The 25,731-nt window shown below is 30.0% G+C and overlaps 1 protein-coding gene across 1 annotated transcript in view; it reads left to right on the top strand.

The window, feature by feature from the left end:
• The window catches only part of LOC144835479 (uncharacterized), a 79,660-nt gene that overhangs the window by 36,884 nt on the left and 17,045 nt on the right, over positions 1-25,731 (top strand). The window contains exons 3-5 of the mRNA XM_078690564.1: positions 20,801-20,908; positions 22,916-23,026; positions 24,722-24,806. Of these exons, the coding sequence (XP_078546690.1) occupies positions 20,801-20,908; positions 22,916-23,026; positions 24,722-24,806 (304 nt within the window). The remainder of the gene's footprint in view (positions 1-20,800; positions 20,909-22,915; positions 23,027-24,721; positions 24,807-25,731) is intronic.

Genomic DNA, 25,731 nt, shown 5'->3' with positions numbered 1-25,731 from the left:
TAAAATGTTTAATAAACATAGATTAAAAATATATAAAAATAATCCCTTAAACAAGATCTTTCCAAACATATAATTTTTATTCACATGGGTACATAAGAAATAGTATATTTTTAACATCAAAGACACGTCACTTTTTGAAATTTCCTGAACGTGTTAAAATCGCGGTAACGAAAATCCGCTTCATTGGGATACCTACTATCAGCATGTATAAAGACCCAGGTATCTGTGTCCAACAATAATGTCCAACCACCAAAAGTTCTTAAACATATATTTTAAATAACCAATATCAATTTACACTATCTAGTATTTTTGTAAAAAATAATAAAATATGCACTTAATGTTAATTTTCCTTTTACCCAAACCTTGTTTTATTTTAGATAATACAGAATTTCATTTACAGTATTGTGATATAAAACTATGGAACCAAGTCTTTCTGTTTCTGAATTATTTCTTGTAGATGTTAAAGCTTTGATTAGTTTTATAAACTACACCTTTTCACCTTCTGTCAATTATATAAGAATGTATTTATTCTGTTACTGACATTCAATGATTGAGGTTTCTCCTTCATCTAATGTTCTAGCAGTAAAGTTTTTTTATTGAGAATTGTCCTATAATTTCACACATAAATTAATTATTCCCTCAGATTTGGAATCAAAATAAAATGAACATTGACTTAGGAATGTATTTAATAATTGCCCTGATTCAATGCACAACTATTATACTATACTATTGTATACTGGCTTTTTCTTTTATCCAAATGTACATATGAAAAACATAAGCACTCATTTGAGGACTTATGATGAGTTCAATACAATTTTTTCCGTATTGGTCAAATGAATACAAAACAGAAAATATGTTTAGGTTACACAATTTGTTTAAAAAGTAGAAAATATATAAAATAAAATACATGAATAAAGGTAATAACTATACAGGAACCAGAACTTAAAATAAATAAATAAAATCAACAGAAATATAGACAATAGCGTATTATTTCATCAGAAAAGTAGTTGGACAGATACTGATTTTTCAAATATCATTTAAAAGTTTTTACAATTAGAAACAATGGTTAGATCAAGACTATTCCACTTATATTTGGGGTAAAACATCAGTTTTTTGTTTAAAATAATTGTCAAACTCTGCAATCCTCCAAAAACATAGCAAACCTCATTTTACCAACATAAAAGTGATTGAATAAGTAGTGTACAACTCACTTGGTTTGTCAATTAAAATTTAAATATATTTTTGTTAAATACTTAATTTTGTGGTTAAGCATCATTTGTTGGTTTATAATTGCTAAACCTTCACTCTCGAATTAGAGGGGGCGTAATCACCAGCCCAAACAATGTTACAGTACTGTATAAGTAAAACATTTTATTTTAATTTCTTTAGAATACCAATATATTTAGATATTTTATTTGATAAAAATTGTTGGCAGCCAATAATCTAAAAGACCAAGGAATGATACTTCACTTTTTCTTTAAATTAATTTTCTATTAAAAAACATAACAATTGTTGTGTGTAAGTTTATATCTACAGTAATACAATTAGTTTTAGCCGTATTAATTAATAATTGGTTTGTAGTGAACCATTCACTAGCTTATTTGACTTTAAATTAAAAAATTTCAACAAGACATCAATATTGTTATTAAAATATAATAAAGTTGTATCATCTGCAAAAAAAAAGGTTGTCTGGAAGATTCACTAATTATTAATTTGAAATGATTTTGATCTGTAAAATAGCTTTTAAACCAATCTAAGAAAGGCCCCAAAATACCATAACAAAACAACTTGAAAATATCATGGTTAACAACATCAACATTTTTTGATAAATCTACAAAAGAACTTCATAAAATTAATTGTTTTCAAATGCAGTATTAACAGAATTAGTGAGTTCAAGAAAAGCATGTCAAGTGGTATTGTATGCATACATTTTTCATTATTATTAAAAAATGGGTAAAATTAAGATTGGTATAAAAGTATCCGTTTTAAATACAGGATTAACTTTTAATATGATTAGGTACAGAACCCATCATGAATGATGGCTTATAATTAATGCCGCAACCTTTTTAAGAATCATGCTCTCAACCTTTACTAAAATTCAAATTATTAATTATATTAAGCACTTCTGTTTCAGATATAAATGAGAGGCTATATGGGAGGTGGTAATTAAGAGATTAGGTCTTTAGTATTTTTAAGAATATAGAATTACAGGTAGTTCTACACATTTTTGAAAAATAATCACTGAATTCTGGCTAATTAGATTTGTATCATAAACATATTCATCATTCATATGTATTTTTACTTTCTTTACCGGAATTAATTACAGAATTTTTTACTTCTCATTTTTTTAAAAATGTTACATTTAACCTGATTGAATTTAGTTTCGTAGCATTTTTTTTCATTTGAAGTGCAGTAATAATGTTGCTATACTTTTTATATCTTGAGAAATCGGAACATTTATGAATTTGTTAAAGTTTATGTTTACTAAATTTATTTAGGTGGGGTGGGTAGAGGGTTGTCATCCATAGTTGTTTTAGTGGTTTTTTTTCTCTTGAACTGCAAAAAGTTTATAAAAAAATGTATCCAACATTAGAATTAACTGTATAGTTTAGACCAATCAGTTGCAAAATGCACCTATATCTCTAATTCAGTATGAATGGTCAGGAATGTCAACCTATTTTAAAGTTAATCATAATCAATTATTTTTTAAATAGGTAAATGATCAGAGATGTCTGTAAAAATGTGTGTAAAAATAAGTTCTGCATTTAATTATTTTTTTTTAAATTCTCGTTGGTTTAGAAATCGTAGGGAAAAAAGAACAATACTTGATAAGATGATATAAAATAATTATTAATTAGATTATGCTTATTAATTTGATTAAAACAATGTTGAATTCTCCCACAATATTACAAAATCTTCATGATTTAAATTTTGAAAACAATTAAATTATAATAACAGCAAAATGTTCTATATTATTATACTTCAGTTGACTTAAATAAAGCCAATTATAGAATTCTTTTTTTTTTTTATTGATTTATAAAAAGCTAATCAGATAGTTCTTTTGTCAATAGTAAATCTGGTCATATTTTGTAATAAATAAAAACCAATAATTGTGTTCTAAAATGTTCATAACATATTTTATTAAATACATTATGCATATGACAAAGATGGTAGCCGGCAGATCATCTATCACATAAAAGGTTGTTGTCTTTAAATCATTGCCTAGCTTTTCGAATCACAATGGATCTCTACAAATGATAATGTGTCTTGGGCATAGATCTTCACCTTAATTTTTCCAGTTCAGTGTGCATTTTCTATAAACATTTTATTTAAGCCAAGATCAGTTTTAAATATGTCCTTTACAAGTTGCATTTGATCTTTTCCTTGATGTCACCAAATCTTAGGTTGTTAGAGTGCCTTTCAACTCGTAGCAATTCAGCTTCCATGTAGCTAAAGTATCCTGTTTAGATTTGATGCTTCACACATTCATGTCAAACTATCCGTTGTAGCTTTAAATTTATCCTTAGTTTTACTTTGAAGTTCCATAACATTTCTGTTTAGCAATGATGGTTTGCCTTGCTTTAGTGATGCTCTTTCCTTGTCAATCCTAGTATTTATGTCAGCTGCTAAGCTACTGTACCCATAGCTTTAGATTTGCCAAATGATCAACTGTTGGGAATTAATATTATGCAGAGCAAAGTATATGTCTTCACTCAGAGATGTCCATAGCACTTTAATTTTACTGTAAATAATAATTTGGGTTCTACACTAAGGTTATTCACATGACAGTATGTAATAGTGATATGTAAAAGGAATTTAATAATAAATCATAATCATCAGAAATAGAAAAATTTATTTAATTAATTCAAATTGTTCAATACAATTTAAAATATTTAATATTCCTGGAGTATAATTATCACAAATAGATAATCATTTCAATTTGTAGCATTCAAAATACAGTAGGAGGGTTAGTTTATTATTTTATAATTGTATTACTCGATGGGTAGACACCCCAAAAAGTTTTTTTAACTCCATCTTTGGTATTCTTTGAAAATTACCTTTTTTTTCAATGAGCTTGCCTGAATCTTCGACTGTCTGATGTTTTCAATTCTCCCTCACGAGGTATTATATAATATACAATAATAACAAGATATGATGTTTTAATTAAGTTTAACTAAAAATGAAAAACTACAATGTGTATTCCCTTTGCGTACTGTACACTTATTTTTTATTGTTGCAAAGTTTCAAAATGATGCAATGAACTTTACTCCGTCCATTGGATTGAATGTTAAATCGACCAAATATAAGTCCTGATAATGAACAGAACAGAGTATGCTCAGTATACTGTACATAAGCATGCGCAGATTATTATTTTGTGTAGATTACCGTATCCTTTCATTTACCGTCCCCTTTGTCTACAGTACTGTCACTGTCAACAGCACACTACGTGCAACAGCTAATACAGTAGTACTAATTATTGTCAGTATTTTCATTTTTGTTGTAAATGTATAGTCAACAGAGACCTCTTAGAATCAGGCTTCTGAGTCATGTCAGTCATACATTCTACTCATTCACCCTTTACCAAAATTTTTGATTTTTAAAATGTCTTTCTTTCCATCATATATATTCATTTAGGACTGACAATTTCATTCTTATAGTTTCATTCTACTGTAAAACAATAATAGTCTTTGTCATTACATTCAGCCTCTTACATTAACATTCAAATTAATTCAGACTAAATAGATTTGGATGATGAAGCCTAAAAAAAAACCAGAATAACTAAAATACAAATAAATTGGTAATTCTATACTATATACTACCTTTGATGATAATACATAAAACTGGTGTAAAGCCTATCAAACATACAGTGCTAGTTGACGGTGATATATTTGCTTTTTGTTAAAAGCAAAAAATAGTCAAACAGAAATAAAACTTGGTTTACTTTGGTTGTCAACACAATGTTGACCAATAACAAGCAACAGTTCGGATAATCCATCACATTGTGATTGGTCAATTTGTTTGATTTAATTTACAAAAAAATTGGACAGACTTACAGACAAATGGACAGACTAAATGTTGGGACAAATAAACTTATTACATGCAATTATTACTCAGTAATCACCTCTGTAGTCCCATGGGTACTCTTTTAAATAGTTATTGATTACAGTGCCTTATTCTTTAAATAATAATTGTGTAAATGAATTTGACGAGGACCTTTACCATGGCAATCCATATCAATACTTTGAGTTACAATTGTAGATAATATATTGATATTCGTTTGTAGCTATACACTCAAATATGTATCATGTTCAAAGGAGACTTTAATACCATAACCGTAACATTTTTATTATTCGACCTATAATAGTTTGTTTGTTTATATAAATTGTTCCCATTTCACGCATCTACTGTATACAAATGTGGTACATCAAAATGACCCAATTGTACTAGGAATGTTATATCATTATCCAAAATCTTTGATCCAATTTTGCGGCCAATGAGGCCAAAATTCCCCGCTTTGCATTTTTTTCTGTTTTTGTTATTGCATGCATCCATACATATGGGAAATAGAAAGTTTGGGTGCACGATTTGGTCATGTCAATGTCTGCCAAACATTAGTAGACTTGGCAGCAGCAGTAGACCAACAAAATAATGTTAAGTTAAATTAATTTTTGTATTGAAAACCATATGTGTGATCAGAATCCTAAATATTTATTCTTCATTTTAGTTTAAAATGCTTGTTCCTCAAACAGAATAGCACAAAATGCAGCCTAAGAATGTAATTATTTTATTACGGTATAGAGGCTACTTGTTAATACCTTCATATTTTTTCTTATTTTCAATTTTAATAAATTGTCTAATTATTCAGCATCTTAAATTTAACAAATTTACCATCAAGATAGTGCACACAAGTCAACATAGACCGAAAAAAAATTAAAAAGTTTAAAATGCTATTTTTGGTGCTATTAAAAATCTGCAGTTAATCTAGCAATCATTGGGTATTGGTATGACAACTACAACTAATGCAGCTCCTGCATTGTATCTGTCTCAGAATATTCTGTATAATCAATCTTCTTCAAACTTTTTTTTATCATTACATTTTTATAACGATTATAATATTATTGAATGGTTTTCATGTTGGCAACAAATTTGTCACTGTGTGTATAATTTTGGTAAATTAAAACAAAATAACAATGCCAGTTTTGCTATAAAAAAAGGAAAGCTTAAAAATTGTCTACGGTAAATATTTGCCGCATGCTCAAATTGAACACCAAAGATCGAATCAAGTTTTTCTTTTGGATGAAAACTCTTTCTTTACGCTTGCTCATTAGCTATTTCTGTTAGCAATTGCTCACTATTATAACATTATATTTCCATACCTTCATTCCTATCAATCAATCCTTCTGGTTGCTATGTTTCATTAGTTGAAATAGAGAAAGACCACAAAGACAAAGACATTCAAAATGCACATGCTCAAATTTCGGCAGTAACACCTATTAAGAAATAATCTTTTGGTTCACATAAATTTACTTACTGTCAATCGATAGTATTATCAGCATTCATGATACTGTGTCTATGAATGATGGGGTTGGGGTAAAGATATCAACATGACCAGAGGATTGGTACCTGCTGTCTCTTTTTTTATAAATTTGTTAAATTATTAAATCTGACTTGTGCATTTATGTACAGGATAGCACCATTTTAGTATTTGAATTGTACACATTTTTCGGTCTTATGTAGTAGGTTGCACTGCATTTCTGCAGACATAATGCATATTTTTCTTAACTTTTTACATGATATCAACTATAACATTTCTATTTAGTATTTGAATTGTAGGTTATTTAGTCGTTAATAAGGCAAAGTATTTCTTGTAGTAGTAGGTTGCACTGCATGTTTTTTGTTTCTTTCATATGAAATATTAAATCCATTACTGTAGTAGTACATTGTTTACAATATACAAATGTCCACTCACTCACTCCTGTATATAGGAGATATGGAAAACCAATTCATGGTTTGTTACTTGGAGTTGTGTTATGATGATTTAAATTAGCAGAGGGTTACTTTAATAACTACATCTCATAGTAGTTGATGAATCAAGTCGATACGATGACATTGTCATGACAGAATCCAATATGGCCTGCAATTTGGCAGGAAAAAAACAATTGTTTTTCAAAATGCATTTTTTTGTCCATACAATATACAATACAATGTACAATAGGCCTCCTATCTTAAAACAAAACAGTAATTTGCTTGCTTTAAATTGATCGGTTATAAAATGCTACAAGAAATTATTGATACCAACAAGGCAGAAGATTGCACACACATGTTTAATAATACCTACAAACCATCAAGAAAGGACATGGACACGATTACGACCTCAATTGAAGAAAAACAAAGATATTATTATAATTAGAACGAAGAAAGGCGCCAAAGTTAACATTATGATTATCGAGCAATGTACAACGCTTGTATTAACAGAATTATTGACGACTCAACAAAATTTACAAAACTCCATGTATTAGACTCTAGAATCAAAAGAGAGGGATCTTTACAACAATTCTTACGAAACTAGTACAAAGCAGGCGAGTTAGATGAAGCGAGTACCTAAAAAGATATCTACCCAAAATGTTTGCACCCGCAAGATTATTTTGGTTTACCAAAACTCACATGGACTTTGATAGTGATGGACAGTGATGGATCACCAAAAACAAGACCAATCATCTCTTCAATCAGAACATATAACTATAACAAAGCATTTAAACAAATTAATTCAACCACTCATTTCGTTTACAATGATAATGCATATTATCAACAAATCTACGGAGTAAGTATGGGTTCGCCACTAGCACCAATATTATCTAATTTATTCATTCCTTTTGATCGTCTATCTAAAGACAAGGATTCAAGAACATATGGGTAGGGATAAAAATTCACATAAATACAAACATATTATCAACAATAGGAATTGCCTAGATCAATGCAGCAAAGAAAATTTCAACATTATCGTCACACAATCAAGTACTTACGAAAGAAAGCAGCAGCTGATACTTAACAAACATATATATATATTTTGAATAATTTGACACCAAATACAGCTGTCTACGACAAGCGGTTACTAGTATTTTAAAAAAATGGCTGCCATCTTTGTTAACATCAAATTTTGAACCTTTGCGATAGTCCGATTTGTGTATTTTTTAAAATATTTTCATATTTTGCTGACTACAATTATTCACATGGGATTGCCATGACAGGTCACTCATAAATTACACCTTAATTACATTACACATTACACCTAATCATTTTTTTTATGCTTACAACTGACCAGTATATTTCGACTATTTTCTTTTTGTTAAAGATCATTTTATTGTTCGCATTCGCAAATAGAATCGGTAAACATTTGGTCAATAAAGCATCATGCATGTATATAACAAGTGGAATATACACTGGTAAATCATTAATTTAAAATAGACGATAAACCCCTCCATTAAGTGATGCCAAGGACAATAGATGATGGTCAATTTTGATCTACATCTATAAATGTGCGAAGTTTTTCGACTAAGACGTTGTGATCAATTAGTTTGAAAATCTTTTTATAATCAAGCAGCATGACACGGCTCTCCATATTATTAGCAGTGTCTTCAAACCATTTGTTCAATAATGAAACTAAAGAGCAATTGTTAATACACCTTTGGTGCATCCGAATTGCTTTCGGTTTTATTTTGGTTCTACTTTACAGTAGGTGAAATAATGAATGAATCTGTAACATGGCTTTCATGACCATAGTGACACACAGGATTGAGATCTTCAAACACAGACACAGGTTTATACACTCATACATTCAATTCCTGCTTGTCACCTTTGCAGAAGTTATTGCCGATATTTGTAAACGATGAGTGAGCACCATCAAGGTTGATAGGTGTTTGGTACGACGTCACCATGGAAAAGCTGATCAACATTTCTGGGGTAGAAATTACAAAGAGATTTAGCCTATACAGTTAACCTTATTACGATAGTGGAAGTATTCAGACAGTTTCCCTTTGCTTAATAAACATTGACGTATAAATCATGTGTTTGAAGTAGCTGGCCTGAAGAGTAACCCATGGTCCTTATTCGAAAATAGAATTGGTAAACATTTGGACTTTCTTTTTAGTAATTCTTTCAGACAATAAAGCATCATCCATGTACATAACAAGTGGAATATTCACTCGGATTTGTATTGTAACTTATTAACATGATGCATGATACTTTATAAGAAATGGCACAATTATACAGCCAAATAGGTACCCCTAATCACTAACTAACACAATAATATCACAGCTTTGCTTTTGCTTGTTGTTATCTGCAGGCTTGTCCTATAACTGTTTTTTAATCCAAAAATGCATCTTGTATCATAATAACTTACCTTCATTTGGCTTTCTTTTTTACAGTATGCACATCATGTTCGCGATTTGAATTTATTTAAAATTCGATATCAAAATATACAAACATTTTGTTCACGTAAATTCTTGGAATTTCCCACCATTTTAAAAAAATGGCTGAAGTTGAGCGAGAAAACATGCGCTCGACACAGTACCGTCTCTTGGAAGCTTGAGTAATGGCCAGTATTGAACACATGGAATTTGATTTCGCGATTTGAATAAAATAAATTTAATTAATCACAAACTGTAAAAATTGATATCAAAATACAAAGCATTGTTCATGTAATCCGGGGATGTAGTTTTGGTGGAGAATCCCCAGGATTACGTGAACAAAATATTTGTATATTTGATACCAATTTTTAAATAAATAAATATAATTAATTTTATTTATATCGCGATCATAATGTATGTACTGCAGTCATACAGTCAACTACCAAACGGAATATACAGTCTCAAACGGCCAGCTTCCAACCAGCCTTTCTCAAATGCGTTTCAGCGGATTGCCATATAACAAGTTTGGATGTGTTTCTGTCGTTTTGAATAATTTATAAATTGTGCCTTAATCATTTAACGTTGTTTCATATTGATTCTTGAATTTATTTAATTTAATAAGCAATATTTCTGTTTCTCGTTTTTGATAAACAAGTGCAATAAACTACAGTCAAACTGGCAATTTAAAAAAGCGATTACTAAATTTAAGGCAATACTATATGGCAGGCTACATCGAACTATTTGGGTCGTCGGAGATGGTTTTTGTTTTAATAGAGGCATTGCTATTGAAGTTGCTACTAAATAATATAGTGTAGTATTATAGACTGAACCACTAATTACTACTTGAACCTAAAATGTTGCTCTTCTTCCTTTTTAGCTTACATACATTTTGCCATTTTGGTGCTTAATATCTGGTGAATGGTGGCACCACCTGCAGTTGATTAAATGTATCAGTTAAATGTTCTTGATTTTTAATTTCCAGGAGCATAGACCTATAATCTTTGATAAAACCTTATATTTATTATTTATTCTACTGAACTGAAGTATCTTAACCCCCATCTATCTTGTCTATAGTTTGTTAAAACTCTTCTCAAAATGAATTCACAAGGTTCTTCTAGATAGGTTAGTCATCACAACAACATTGTAATCATGATTGTCACACATGTAAAATCAGTATAATTGCAGTATGCCTGTATTCACCGTGTGGATCATTAAGTTCATTCAGCTACTTACTGCTAAAATACAGAACTCATTTCTATTGTACAATTCAAGGAGAGTAGATCTACACAGTTTGTAACATTCTAATCCATTGCTCTTTTGATTTCATATTTTAAGTTACATTAAACAAGAAATATTTCTTACAAAAAACACTGTTCGACATTTTAAAATTAATCATTGTTCTTTCTTCAGATATATTGAATGATTAATTACAATTGTTGATTATTCATTTGCGATATTCTATTTTCTATATTATATTTATTATGACTAAATCTACATATATGTAATAAAACGTTTCTTGTGTTTTTATACAACTTCAAATTTTTATTTGTGATATTAGTCTGGTCAAAAATCACCCTCACCATGGTATAAGAACTTACCCTAACAAAATTTCATCCGTAGGTCCTATGTATATTGGTAATAACATTTCTTGATGTTGCGTCTTGAGAAAATTAGACTTTTTTTATACCCAATTTATAACCGCCTCATGTCGTATTATTGTGTACAGCAAATGCGTACGAAGCGTGACTGACATTACGAGATGCCGTTACCGCCAGTTGAAAAATACAATAACAAAGCTATAAAACCTACGACATTAACAGTTTATACAATAATTTAAAGACCCCTTCCCTGCAATTTTGGACGTTTTTTGGAAAATAATACATATATATCACTTTAAAAACATTAAACCATGTCATTCCTTGTCTTAAATGTACGTTTTATGGTAAATTATGATAAAAAGTGAGAAACAATGCACTACCTAACTAGCTTGCGGCGATCGACCTCTCGTGGACGGTCTTAGGCCTAGCCTAGCTAGGCTTAGTTTTGTAGGCCTAGCTGGTAAACATCGGTAACGTACGAACATCGTACGCTAGCTATATACCTAGCCTGACGTTGTATAGTTGCTGCATTAATTGTCTTTCTATTTTTGCCAGACTCCGTTGATACAAATTGGGGAAAACCCGGTATTTTCGCTGAAAAGTTAGGAGTCTTCCATTTGTTTTGGCCTCACGATCGATCGAAAAGTGGGCGAATTACAGGTGAAAAACAAAAATATCAATCCGCGCGCAATGCATTTTGGGATTTATAGCGGGCCGCTATAATTATTAGAATCGACTTATTTTTCACATTTTTAACCGTTTAAAGACGAAAAAAGTTATCGCAATAGGACCATATAGTATTATTTTTATATTAAATATAGTTTGTGATCTTAAATTAGATCTAAAAAACGTAGGGAAGGGGGCTTTAAGTATAGTTTACAATAAATTATATAATAAAATACATAACATAAAGAAAACCAAAGTATAAACTAAAATATTTACAGATATATGTTTACAAATGTTCAAATACAATATTCCATATAATAAAGTGCGCCCTCACCCGTCATATTTTTATCGAACAATTTTAACTGTACCTCAATGAATTAAATATAAGATTATAATACGAAACCTGATGCGGTTTGTTAGTTTATTGCCTCTTTTTTTTAAACGCAAGTGGCAGAATATACTTTTCTAATTTATTTCTAATTTTTATCAGGGAAAATAAGGATTTTATATATTTAAACACATTACAACCTCCAGTATACCATCATGATGGATTATCTGCATATTGAATATCTGCTAACACGTAATGATCTCTAATATCTGGTTTTATTCGGGACATTCTCTTTTTTTTTACTGCATTACTTGCGTGAATATCACAATGCATTGCATATTTTGAACTGTCATTCGCGATTATAATCAATGTTAATTAGAGTAAGAATCATTTAAATGACAATCCATTTCCCATATACGATATATAAAGATGAAATGAATAAAGTCGTCTGAAATATTTTCTCATTTTTGTTAAATTTTCTTTGAATTGTCTATTGACATCCATATCGTATAATGTAAAAAATGTAATCCTCCCCCGAAGATTTTTTATATAAAGTTAGAAGACGTCTGACGGATATAGTATTCTAATTTTCGAGAGAACACTGTGTTATTATTTTACACAGCTATCGTAACCCACCGACCGATGATGACTATCGGGACACAAAACTGATTTTCTCTGAAAGATATATTGTCTTCCTGAATAAATAATTCTTAAACAGTTCTTTGTTGAGTAAGTCATTTTAAAGTAATTTAAAGCAAAAAATAGTCAAATTGGCTGCCAGTCAATGGGGTTTAGGTTGAATTAAGCTAATGTGTTAATTCTCCCAAACCTTTTTAGTAGGCGTGTGCAACGCGACTACAACTAACTATGTCAGTCGGTCAGATGGTCAGTCGGTCGGTTGGTAAACACTAACTCAAATTTTAGCACGCAACTGCAGCCATGTATATGGCCTTGTTAAATATTGTTTAAATGCATCAATCTTTTCTTATGACCAAAATAAAAAGTTGTACTCGAATAACGAAAAATATTTGAAAATGCATATAAAACTTTTGTTCTGGGCTTTACTTTCTCGTCCCAAATGAGAACTTTCAGGCCGTAGAGGTGAACCGATCATTTATGAGATGCTTTTGTGTATAAAATGTCCAATAATAATTATCATTGTAGGACTACTCTCCACCAAAAAACTTTATATTAGAATGTATTTAATATGTCACGTCTTATAAAAAGGAGAATTGGGTAATATGTCGTGTTGTCGCGAATCTTACATCACACTTTTACTTAGTGAAATGTGAATGGAAAAACGGGAAAATACTTTAACTTTAGAATACTCTGAATTCTGGAAGACGACTTCGAATTTAAAGAATCTTCATGGATGACGTTTATTGGCTCATAAACTTCACACATCGGTACGATGTGGAGGCCAGATGGATTCAGAGAGGATCAAACCGGCTCCTCCTCCCCATTGGCAGTGGGGGAAGCGGTGGGTGGCGGCGGATGAAAGGGAAAAATGAAAAATGTTGATAAGATTCAGATGAATTAAATGATGATTTAATTTCAAGCTGTTGCACAGAATTCTAGCATGTATAGTGTAAAGCTGAAATTATGGAAGATAGTGGAAACTGACCTATGCAAAAAAGGTAAAACTGAAATAGAAAATGAAAAACATATAATATTTCTTTGTAAAACAATCTAACCAGTCTGGAGAAAGTTTGATTTAATGATTGTAACGTGTTTCCCTGCAAACGAAACATGCCATCAATTTTCCAGTTGGATATAAAACATTGTTACAGGGAATACTAACAGCAAACTCATCAATGAACTTATTTCTATTTTCTATTTTTGTATTAATAAGTCATGTTTTACCTATAATAATTTATTAAAGGAAGAAAATGTTTCACAAACAATATGAAATGTATACAAAACGGAACTTTCCAATTTAATCAAATATGAAAACGCATATAACTTTATCAAAGCTGAACAAAAATGGGCTAACGTAAAAGAAAAACTGTTACACTTTTTTAGTACGTTTTGATAGTTATAAACATATATCTATGCTCCTCCGTAATACGACGAGGATGAAAAAGGTTTGTTATCCAATCGAAGTTGAAAAATACCATAAAAACCCCAGTGGTCTAAAGGTTAAGAAAAATCTGCATATCAAGCATACTGTTCCGGTTTCGAAGTTTTACATCCGGGTATGAAGCGTCTCACATACACACAGAGCCAAAATACTATTTTGGACTTGCACAGTGTATGGACTCTAACCTTACGGTTTTCATTAAATAGATCATTCCATGCTATCCATTCTACTGTAAATACCTTATCTTTCAAACTTTTGCATTCTTCTTACTCATCTCATTCATTTTTGTCATGGTGAAAAGGGAGGGTATTTTATATTCCTCCCCTGAGTTTATAGCCTCTCTACCCGAACACGAGCTTTATAGAATAATGACAACTGTCAAAAGTACGTTATTAATCAATTTTTTTCGTCTTTTATTGGCATTTTGTTAATTATTTTATATATTTAAATTACTTTTTTTTAAATGTAAAATAATGAATGCAATGTTTTTATTACTTTTAACATTGTAACATTTAAACAAAAGGAAAAAATATGCTTAAAAAATATAATATTTATAACAGAGTATGATAATAAAAGTGGGACGAACTCACAAAAGACCAAAAAAAAAAAAAGATTCAGATGAATCCCAAACCAGCCCTTTTGGTACTCTCCTAATTTTTGGAAAGTGAAAGTACTACAGGTATCATCTTTCGTATACGCGAAATGGATTATCATTAAATGATTGGTTCTTACTCTAATTAAGATTATAATCGCGAATGATAGTTCAAAATATGCAATGTATTGTGATATCCACGCAAGTAATGCTTTGAAAAAAACTAGAAGATCATTAAGCGTCCGATATAATGCACTATAAAGTATAAATAATCCATCATGATAATAGGTATATTATTAGAGGCTGTAATGTGTTTAAATATATAAAATCCCTTTTTTCCATTATAAAAAATAGATATAAATTTGTAAAAATATAATATTCTGCCTCTTTCTTAAAAAAAACAAACTAACAAACCGCATAAACTCAAATTTTGCCGTTGCCATGGAAATACATGTGTGAAATAAAAAATACTTCATATTTGATTTCTCTCAACACATATATAACCATGTGCAAAATTTGAAAGAAATCCATTTTTTTGAGTCTGCCACTATTTTTAATATTTCTTTGATTCTTACAGACAATGGCTCTTAATTAGTGTAGGTTTTATAGCTTTGTTATTGTATTTTTCAACAGGCGCTAATTTCTAGTTACTGTATATTTTAAATGATTATTGTTGGCCGTTTTTCATCTCCTCTGCCCCATGGCTATACTAAATTACAATAATTACCATTTATTGTCTTTATGCTTCATGTTTGTTTGTTTTTTTGTTTGTGTGTGTGTTTTGTTCTGTCTTTTTGTTCTTTTTTTTTCATTACACACAATTTTTTACATTTATTGTACTTGGCTTGCCTACCACAAGTGTCAATTTGGAGTAATCCAATTGATGTATAACTTCTAGGGCTTTAGCCTCTTCTTTTTAGCATTTTTAAAAAATTTGATAAACATTTTTTTTTTTTAAGCAGAAGTATATTTATTATTTATTTTTGTCAAATGTTAACGTTTTATTTGAAAGAATAATAAACGTTACTTGAAATGAAATGAATTTATAAATTACTATTAACTATTAAGAAAACAAATCAAATAATTTATTCATATCAACGATATTGCAGAATTATTTTACAACTCTTTATAGAGTATGAAAAAAAATATTTACATGTATGTGTTATTATTAACTTCTTTAAATTGTATTAATCTATTAATACATTTTTCCTGTTGTAATCTTTTGTGGTCATTTTTAGATTTTATTTTTCATGTGTTTTATGCACACATTATGTTTGTGAACAAGCTCTATTACAAAAATGATTTTATTATTATTATTATATTATAACTTATATTATCAAGGTTCTATCTTTTATATTTAAATAAATCCCAAAAGTTTGAGACGTGTCAGTCTGTAATAGTGTAAAAGCTGTGGACAGAGATAAAATCCTTTTTTTTGTATTATAAATAAAGCATGGCCTCCTGAGCTCCATTTGATTCTTTCAAAGTTAAAATAATATATATACTAAAAGGAAAATAATATGTGTTACTAAGTCACATATCCATGGTGATTGTGATGACAGGCTCCAACTCTATACTATACATGATATTATGATACCATCTGAATTAAATATTATTAAATATTTAAGTTGATTATCAATGACTTACACAATTTAGCATTCCTATAATGCTAACGCCTTTTTAATGTTTATATTATATAATGCTTTTTTAAAATAATTACAGCTGTTTTTAATGTTTATATACACATTATTATACATGGATAAAAAGGTTAAAGAATACACAAAAAAAAGAAAGAAAAGGGGAGAATTATATTGGATAATAACAATTTAAACAGATTATAAAGATGCAATATTTAGAACAACAACACATATTGCGGATTGAATTGTGTCTTGTTGTGAATGAATGATTTTTGGTCTTTATTTTAATATTATATGGATAAAGATATACAACAATTACGAAAAAAGGAAGATTATATTTGACAACAATGATCTAATAGATTATAAAACCATGAAAGAGCATGATGTCAATACAGAGAAGAGATTAGTGGCTTTCTGTAATTTGCAACGCCCTCTTCATTAATTGGGTATGTGTGTTAATAGAGCATTGTCACACATTGCATACAAAAACAAGTCATGATATTATTTTATGCTCACAAATCTGAATTCAGAAGAACATCAAACATATACTTATGAATAAAACTGAAAAAAAAATGAATTAGTAGTTTCTATAATTATTAAATTGCTTAAAAAAAATAATTTGGGATTTACACTATACCTATCTGAATATGCATACACCTTAATCTGAATACCTTATCCAACATGAATACAGTGTTTAAACAGCGCATGATACTATGCCTTTGTAGATTCATTCCATAACATAGTTTCATTCCACAAAACTACACATTATCGTATAACCTATATAACCTACCACTTTTTTTAATAGAATAAACCGAATGCTATCATCTCTTTTTTAAACTATTTAATACACAATAACATCTACCCGTCTATGATAGTGCAGCGTGTCAATCACAGCTAGACACCCTTGTACACCTTTTTGTGTCTTATTATCCAATGCCTTCCAACACAAGGCACAAGACACAAGAAACCACCTATATTATTCTACTTGAGTTCGCTAGATCATCATATAAAAGTGCATTATGATGGGATCAGATTTTATTTTGTCCTTTATTAATAATTATAATATTGACAACCATTCTGATGTTTGTTCATGGTTGTGCAGAACCATGATAAATACAATTGTCACAGCTTGAATAAGGTAACAGGGAGAAAATTAATTGAAAACCTTTCTCAATATTATTTCTCTGCTCAAATGCTGGATTGTAATGAGTTTTTAATATTAAATGTGTCCATATAATTTATTGTTTGTCAAGTAGGTCTTTTACCACACTGATGTTTAATGTGAAATGGTTAAATGTATTCAGAGTGAGATCTGACAATGTAAATTATCTTAATTAAAATCATTTACATTAAAAACTTTGAATTGTATTTCTATTATATTTTATCAATTTTAAGTGCTGTTCTTAAAATACAATTGCAGTCTACCAAATCATGGAGCTATAAAGCTCAATGAGACTGAAAAACTGTTAACTTATGATGTACACAGCCTATTTAATACTTAGTTGAAATGCCATTATTAGACATTTTTAATCATTGATTTATTTAGAGAAATTAATAAAACTTCACCAGAGGTTTTAGAATGGTCATATCAGTTGTATTTTGATTATTTATACTACTATAACAATATATGTTCACATTTTGTAGTAATACACTACCAACATGTAAAGATTTACAATACCCATCTGAATAATTATACTACACCTTAATCTGAATACCTTATCCAACCTGAATACAGCATTTATACAGCAAATACTGTTTAGTAGTTTCATTCCATAAAACCATAATTTAACATCAAATAAATAGTCATAAAATTAAATCTTCTTTATTTTAATAGATTCATCTCTTTGTTTTCTTTTGAAAAAGATTTTAATACACCAAAAAAAAAACCCCCAAAAATAAACATCTACCCTGTATGTGATGATACACATGGGGTCAAATCATTTTTCTATTCGACCTATTCGCTATCCGTCGCTAGGACAGAATAATCTGGATTTTTTTTTTTTTTACATTAATCCAAGTTTTAATCAACTACCACACTTTATTTCAAAAGATAACATTTTTTAGCACAATTATTTTTTTTGTAAAATGGCTGCATAATTAGTTATCCACACCTTGGTGGATAACTCCTTGTGATTGTATAAAATCATCATCAACTTTTTTTATCTGTATTATTCTTCTTTCATTCCACATTTCATAACTTCGTAAAGTTGTGCACCTACTATTTTTTAAAAACGTCAGAGTTGCGCAACATGACTTTCGCGCGATTTTATGAATTTAAATGATTGATCATAGATCAAAAAACCAAACGTCATTTTGTATTGACACTTTTTTAATTTAAGTCATATCAAGAGTCAACTTTCTATGGATTAAAAATGGCATGTTTCACAAAGTTACGCGCACAAGATTTCTTACAACCAACACCTGCACTTGCTGTAACTTAATGCGTATTCTCAGTTTGTGAACTTATTCTCTTGAATTTTTCATTATTTAAGCCTTAAAAGAATTGAAAAGTCAATTAAACCATATCAACTTTTATTTTAATGACTTACTGATTTTGATTTTAAATGCATTATGGCAACTCATACATGCTGATTGCATTGTTAACCCTATTTCACATTGACTATTCTTTTTATTGTACAAGTTACTAAATGTTTTAGTTTACTTAATTCACTTCCCACAACCTTAATCAATAATCACCTTGACAAATTACAATATAAATTTACCTCCTGATTCATCCTGTTTTTCATCACTGTTTTTTGTATGTTTACGTTTTTTCCCCTTGTACTCTATACGCACAAACATACTTTGCCTATTATATTATTCTTAATGTATATATAGTATAAGCCCATGGAGTAATTTATAATTCTTCCGTAAGCTTCCTAATTACATGTAAAGATAATAAAAGCGTCACATTTTGTATCTTATTTGTTTTGTATATTTCAGTTATAAACGGCTACTACTGTAGGAAACATTTTTTTGTACTGTACGGTAATTATTAATTTAAATAATAATATTTATTATTTGCATATCTACGGACGTACCATAATTTTCAAAATTCTTTTCAATTCAATATGTTCTAGCAATACTTTCGAATTCGTAAATAATGTTTACTTGCTTTTTTAACTTAAGATTACGGACGATATACCTAAAGTGTATTTAAAATATACAGTAGTGTAAAATATTCTGTATTTATTTTTGTTACAATGAAAGTTACTGACCGTAAACATTCATGCATAGCCTACTTTAAAACATAGAAAATGAGATTTTAATTCATTTTTAAGTATAACTATGTCAACCTTGGTGAGGTTGAAATCTGTTCGTCAGTAGGGCTCACACAAAGACGGGTGCTGATGCTAGTAATTTATATGATCAGATCATTTGATATCTGCTGCTGCAATTGGGATTCATACACTTTAAAGTACAGTTTGATTTAATGTGATCACAGCATTTCCCTATTATCATTTGATTTATAATTTTAGTTGTAATTTTGTTGTTGTCGTCGTGGTTTATGTTTGTGAAACTAAACAAGATGAACGGATTAAAGAATAAAACATCTTACAATGTTTCTATGTTGTGCAGTGAAGATAAACTCTTTTCAGTTCAATATTATAGAAACTATTTTTATCAAGAAAGAGACCATGCCCCGCTCTAAATAGAGATGCGGTTGTGTCGGGGAAACAGAAAGAAAACTTTCCAAAATTTATGAAGCTCATCTGAAAACACTGTTTTCATCAAGATCAAATATGCATAAGTTTGAACTCAGAATTAGAATGCTCAGGATATTAATGAGTATCACTGAAATATTTATTAATAAATACAAATGTTGTTGAATTGTGTTATCCTAATGTCTACTACCAACCTTCATTCAAAAGCAATTATTTTTTTAGGTAGATCAAGATCAAATATAGTTCTGACTTGTTAATGGTCACAACAGTATAGTTTATTGGGCTTGCCAGTGATAATGACCAATTATTTATTATTTTGGTCTACTATTACAGTAACACTTTTCATCAATTAATGATACTGTATAACATATCAGTGCATCCTCCAATATTGTATTTTAAAAAATCAAAAAAAATATATATATATTGTTTTTTTATATTGGAACTGAGAAAGGCACATATTCCTGATCTAAAATTATTTTCACTTTGGGATATTTTTGTAAATTATAACTTTCATAAAAAAATATCATAAAAAAAAAGACAACATTGTATGTCCGAACATACCCTAGTATAAATATGCACATAGTATAAATATATAATTTGTAAAATGCATCAGAGGTCGTACATTTACAAAATAAAAAGAAAATAAGGAATTTACATATTTATTTTTATACAGAGGTATAAAGTGAGTGGCACTAGCCTTAGTCAGTGTAATTTTTTTTTTCTGCTATAAATGAGTTAGGAATAAAATTGTCATGTGACAGAATACCAATGTAACATTTATTCTTTAAGCAGTATTTTAAAACCTGATAATTATAATCTCTTTCCAGGATGGAAACACTCCACTACATGCACATCTGGCTTTTGGATATACGTCTACATTAGAAATGGTGACCTGTCTCATAAATAAGGGGGCATCGGTGACATCACAAAATAAGGTAATATATATACAGACAATTTTCAGAAATACTGTATGCAACAATCTTTCACCTACTCTAGTAAATTATTCTATTCTTTTTTTTTCTTATATCCGGTTCATCATATAATGATTAACTAGAGGGTACTCCGAGAGTACAAACCTCCGCCTACTGTAAAATTACATTTTTTTTTATTAGTTCTAAGTGTAAATATGCTAACTGCACACTACAAAGTTGTGGATGACAGTGTGCTGTAATGGTTATGTATCCAGCCTCTCACAGTTGAGATCGCTGGTTCAAGTCCCACTGAGGTTTTTTTTTTTATTATTTTTTTATTTGTTTTTGTTTTTTGTGGACCTTGATCTTTGACCCTGACCTTTCACAATTATATGATGTGTCATTGATCATTGTGGCTAAGTTTGGTGAGAATCGGATAAAAACTGTGGTCTCTAGGCAGTAAAATAGTTTTTTGTTAGTTGTGACCTTGACCTATGACCTTTCCCCCTCAAATTCGAACTCGTCCGAGCTTTTGGGGCATAGATCATTGTTGCCAAATTTGGTGAGAATCGGATAAAAACTGTGGCCTCCAGGCTGTTCACAGACACACACACACACACAAACATACAGGGGTGAAAACATAACCTCCTTGGCGGAGGTAATAATACTGACAATTATTTTTATTATTCAACTGTGTGATTTTTTGTAGACCTATTTAAAAAACCATTCCTTCAAAGATGACAATATATCTACTATCACAGCGATTTTAAACTGATAGGAAGATTGTGGGTTGTATAATTTATGCTGAGATTGGATCGGATATTTTGACGACATGAAGTAATGGCAGTGGGTAGAGATTATGTGCCCGGCTTCATATTAGTTATTTAATATGGGCGTTTAATCCTATAACCTATGCTTTATTATTATACTCTGTAGCCATATTTCAATATTGATCTACGCATGCGCACAGCTCAAATCTCAATTTAATAATTTGTTATCCAATGAACCATATCATATTCTAACTTTGTCCCAATTTCATAAGTAAATTTTATTTTTTTAACAGATGTCAGGATTATTCTCAATGTGTAATTCAATCTAGAAATTGACATTGAAATCTGAATCATTCAGTTAAATAACTTATAAAGAGCAGACCTCCCAACTATGCTGATAATGGCAAAAGCAATTTTGAATATACAGAAAAATATCCTGATATTTCCAATCTCTAAGACTAAGAAGAAAAATAAAATATGCTAAATATCTGCACAACGTTTGTAATAAATTCATGTATTGTTTAATAATTGAAATATTGTATTTTCCACCATTTGGCATACCCATATTTACTATTATAAATACCAAAACCTTTACATTTTTATTAGCGCCCTTTATGGTCTAATGTATTTTTCAAAAATATTATAGCGCCCTGTATAGTTTGGACATGATTTCATAAAACCTCCCAATGTATCATTTGATTTGTTGAGAGGTGACAAACTTATAACAGCCGATTAATATAAACTGAATAACAATGTATTTTACTTTTTACTGTTAGTGTATTGTCAGTAGGCCTTTCACTTATTTCATAAAGACAATACACATTATACTATGATTTGATAAAGATTGAAATGTTGAATCATGAATTCCCTAATATTATTTTTGTCGGCGTCTTTGCCGCACCCAACATTTCCAGAAAGAATGGTGAATTTTTTGATAAAAATCACGCAAGCGTGACTTAAATTGTGTTTTTCACACAGTAATACTTGAAATCTGATCACTAAAATGCTTTAAATGTTGCCATTTGGGTATGAAAACACAATAATTGTAATGAATAGACTATTAGTTTAGGATATATTGTGAAAACATGGGTTTTGTATTTTATTTGCATTAAAGTGATTGTGTTGGAAAGAGATTAACATCATAGTTAAAACAAATTATTTTATCACATGTGAATTATGGAATTATTTTAAAGGATAATCACACACATTTTTCTTTCACAAAAAAAAAATTTAAACTTCATGATTGATTTTTTTTCCACAGAATGGAAATCCTCCACTATATGAATACCTGATTCAAAGACACAAACCTGCTTCAGAAATTGTGAAATTTCTCATTAAAAATGATGGTGCATTATTGACATTGCTAAATAAGGTAATCTACAGAAAATTGAAGTTTTTTTTTTTTTTTTTTCAATCTTTCTTTAATACATCGGAATACAAAAAAAAAGCAGACAGAGTAAAAAAAGAAAAAGTATACATAATCAATTCAAGTTGTCAAAAAATTGAAGTTGCTATACATAAATAGATGTAAAATGCAGAACAATAAACTTATGGGGACGGTCATTAACAGAGTTTGACTTTATTTTGAGACGTACACAGACAAAAGTCGGCTTTTTTTACAGACCCTGTGCACGCAAGATTAGTGTGCCTGTTTGAGAAGTTTCTGCATTAGAAAGTCTATAGGTCTTTAGGTAGCCAATTAAAGAGGATGAACTAAAAACACCGAGTCAAAACCTTAAAGGGGCTTACAAGAATGCTTGTTGTTAACTGTTAATGTAGTAAAACCAGGGATTTAACTCTTCCCTGGTAAAACCTCCAGCTAATGTAGAAACACTAACAGCTTATGTAGTAAATAAAAGGTCAACACCAGCTAATGTAGAACGGTCAACAACTAATGTAGTAACAAAAATTGCCTCACACTATCGCCAGCTAATATAGAAAATATATATTTTACAAACCTGTTTAAATCTGTGCAAATGCATTTTTTTTATTTAGCTATCAGTCTATCCACTTTTGTAAACGACCAATTTTCTAAAACGACCATACATTGTAAGCAAACATTTCTCTTAAGAGAGCGCTTTTCATAATTGACTACCTCTTGTAAGGGATCACCTCCTCTCATAAAGGACTACTTCTTATAATCGAACACCTCTTGTAAGCGACCACTTCTCTTAAAGAACACACCTTTCTTAAGTGACCACCTCTCTTAAGGACCACACCTCTCTTAAGTGACCACCTCTCTTAAAGAATACACCTCTCTTAAGTGACCACCTCTCTTAAAGAACACACCTCTCTTAAGCGACCACCTCTCTTAAAGAACACACCTCTCTTAAGCGACCACCTCTCTTAATGAACACACCTCTTGTAAGAGACCACCTCTCTTAAAGAACACACCTCTTGTAAGCGACCACCTCTCTTAAAGAACACACCTCTTGTAAGCGACCACCTCTCTTAAAGAACACACCTCTTGTAAGCGACCACCTCTCTTAAAGAACACACCTCTTGTAAGCGACCACCTCTTTCAAGGGACCACAACCTCTCTCTTAAGGGACAACTTCAACCACCACAAAAGGTAGGTTTATGGTGATAGCCAAATATACAATTGTAGGGGTTTTCTGTCAAAACAATTGATTAACTGTGCACTTTAATATATTTATCAAATCCAAACATTTAAAAGCTCACTCATATTATGGGATAAAGAGGCCCGCTTCCCATTATGGGGTTAGTGTAGTATGTGGTGAAAATTTAACACCGGAGAGAATGCTATTCTTGCTTCTACATATCAAATAGTTAAGTTGGTTTGGCACCAGCAGTTTTTCTCATTATTAGTATATCAATCAATCAATCAATTTATTTGGAAATTGCACCTTTACATCGGTGGCACACACAGGAAGTGGTGCATCCATATTGAACACAATTAACATAAAATGACGGATACGGATAGTATTACTATTTACGTTTGGATTTATAGATCTTGTCTACTACAGAACAGAGGTAGTGTGTTGGATCTTGGTGTCTATCAATTAATATGTAAATAGCTTGTTTAAATAAATATTTTTGTTTTTAGGAAGGAAAGACGCCCGAATCTGTTGTAGAAACAAATAGGTACATAACGAAAAAAGAAAAAACTGTGATTTTAAACTATTTTGACAGTAAGTAAAGTTTAGAAATATAAATTATACTTTAATCTAAGATAGGCAAACACAATGCAAAAGCTTTAAACTGTAACCTATCCTACCTATCTCAAATGTTTCCCAAAATGTAGGTTCAAATGGTCACTACAGTACTTCCAGATTTGATTCACTATAGTTACTTCTAGGTGTCACTTTCTCTGTGGTAGTTTTTTTATGATGTTTATAACAATACTCAAAATAGAGTGTGGTACAGGTGGTCATTTGAAATTATCAATGCTACTATTATACATTTTACAAAATTGTACTACAGAAACAAACTGTAAGGTGAATATTTTTTTTTATATAAGCTGGCAGACCTTATTTTTCTGGTTAATGGAACTACATTCTCTGGATCAGCCTAATCAATAATTGATATATATGTACATGGTTGCCACTATTTTATCATATTAATTGACATTGACATAGTTGGTTTAATATATTTGTATTAATATTATTAGATATATATATATAATTTATTATTCTTACGGTATCATTTCCCAAGGTTCAAGTTTACCTAAGGTATTATATTATTAAAGTTGACGAGAACTATTATACAGTATATGAGATGACATTTATTTTACTGTTTAATAACAAAATAATGACTAGCAGTAACCCGTGCTCCGTACAGTCTTTTTCTGCCTTAATATGTGGTTATATACTAATTCGCATGGGAGGAGAAAGTATAATAAAAACACACTCTTCCCTGATAAAAGTACTCTGACAAATTATTTCAAGAATAAAAATTCAGAACTATTTACAGCCATTGATTTTGTTATACACAAAATATTCCTTTACTTTGAAATATCTGTAAGCTCAAAAATGAAAGCAATACTGGATATGGGACTTTACGAAAATAAAAGATGCTAAAGAAATTGTACTGTGTTAATCTAGGGTGCGCATCAGA

Source organism: Antedon bifida, chromosome 2 (genome assembly GCF_963402885.1).
Source record: "Antedon bifida chromosome 2, ecAntBifi1.1, whole genome shotgun sequence".
NCBI lineage: Eukaryota > Metazoa > Echinodermata > Crinoidea > Comatulida > Antedonidae > Antedon > Antedon bifida.
This window is presented reverse-complemented; position numbering and strand designations above follow the sequence as displayed.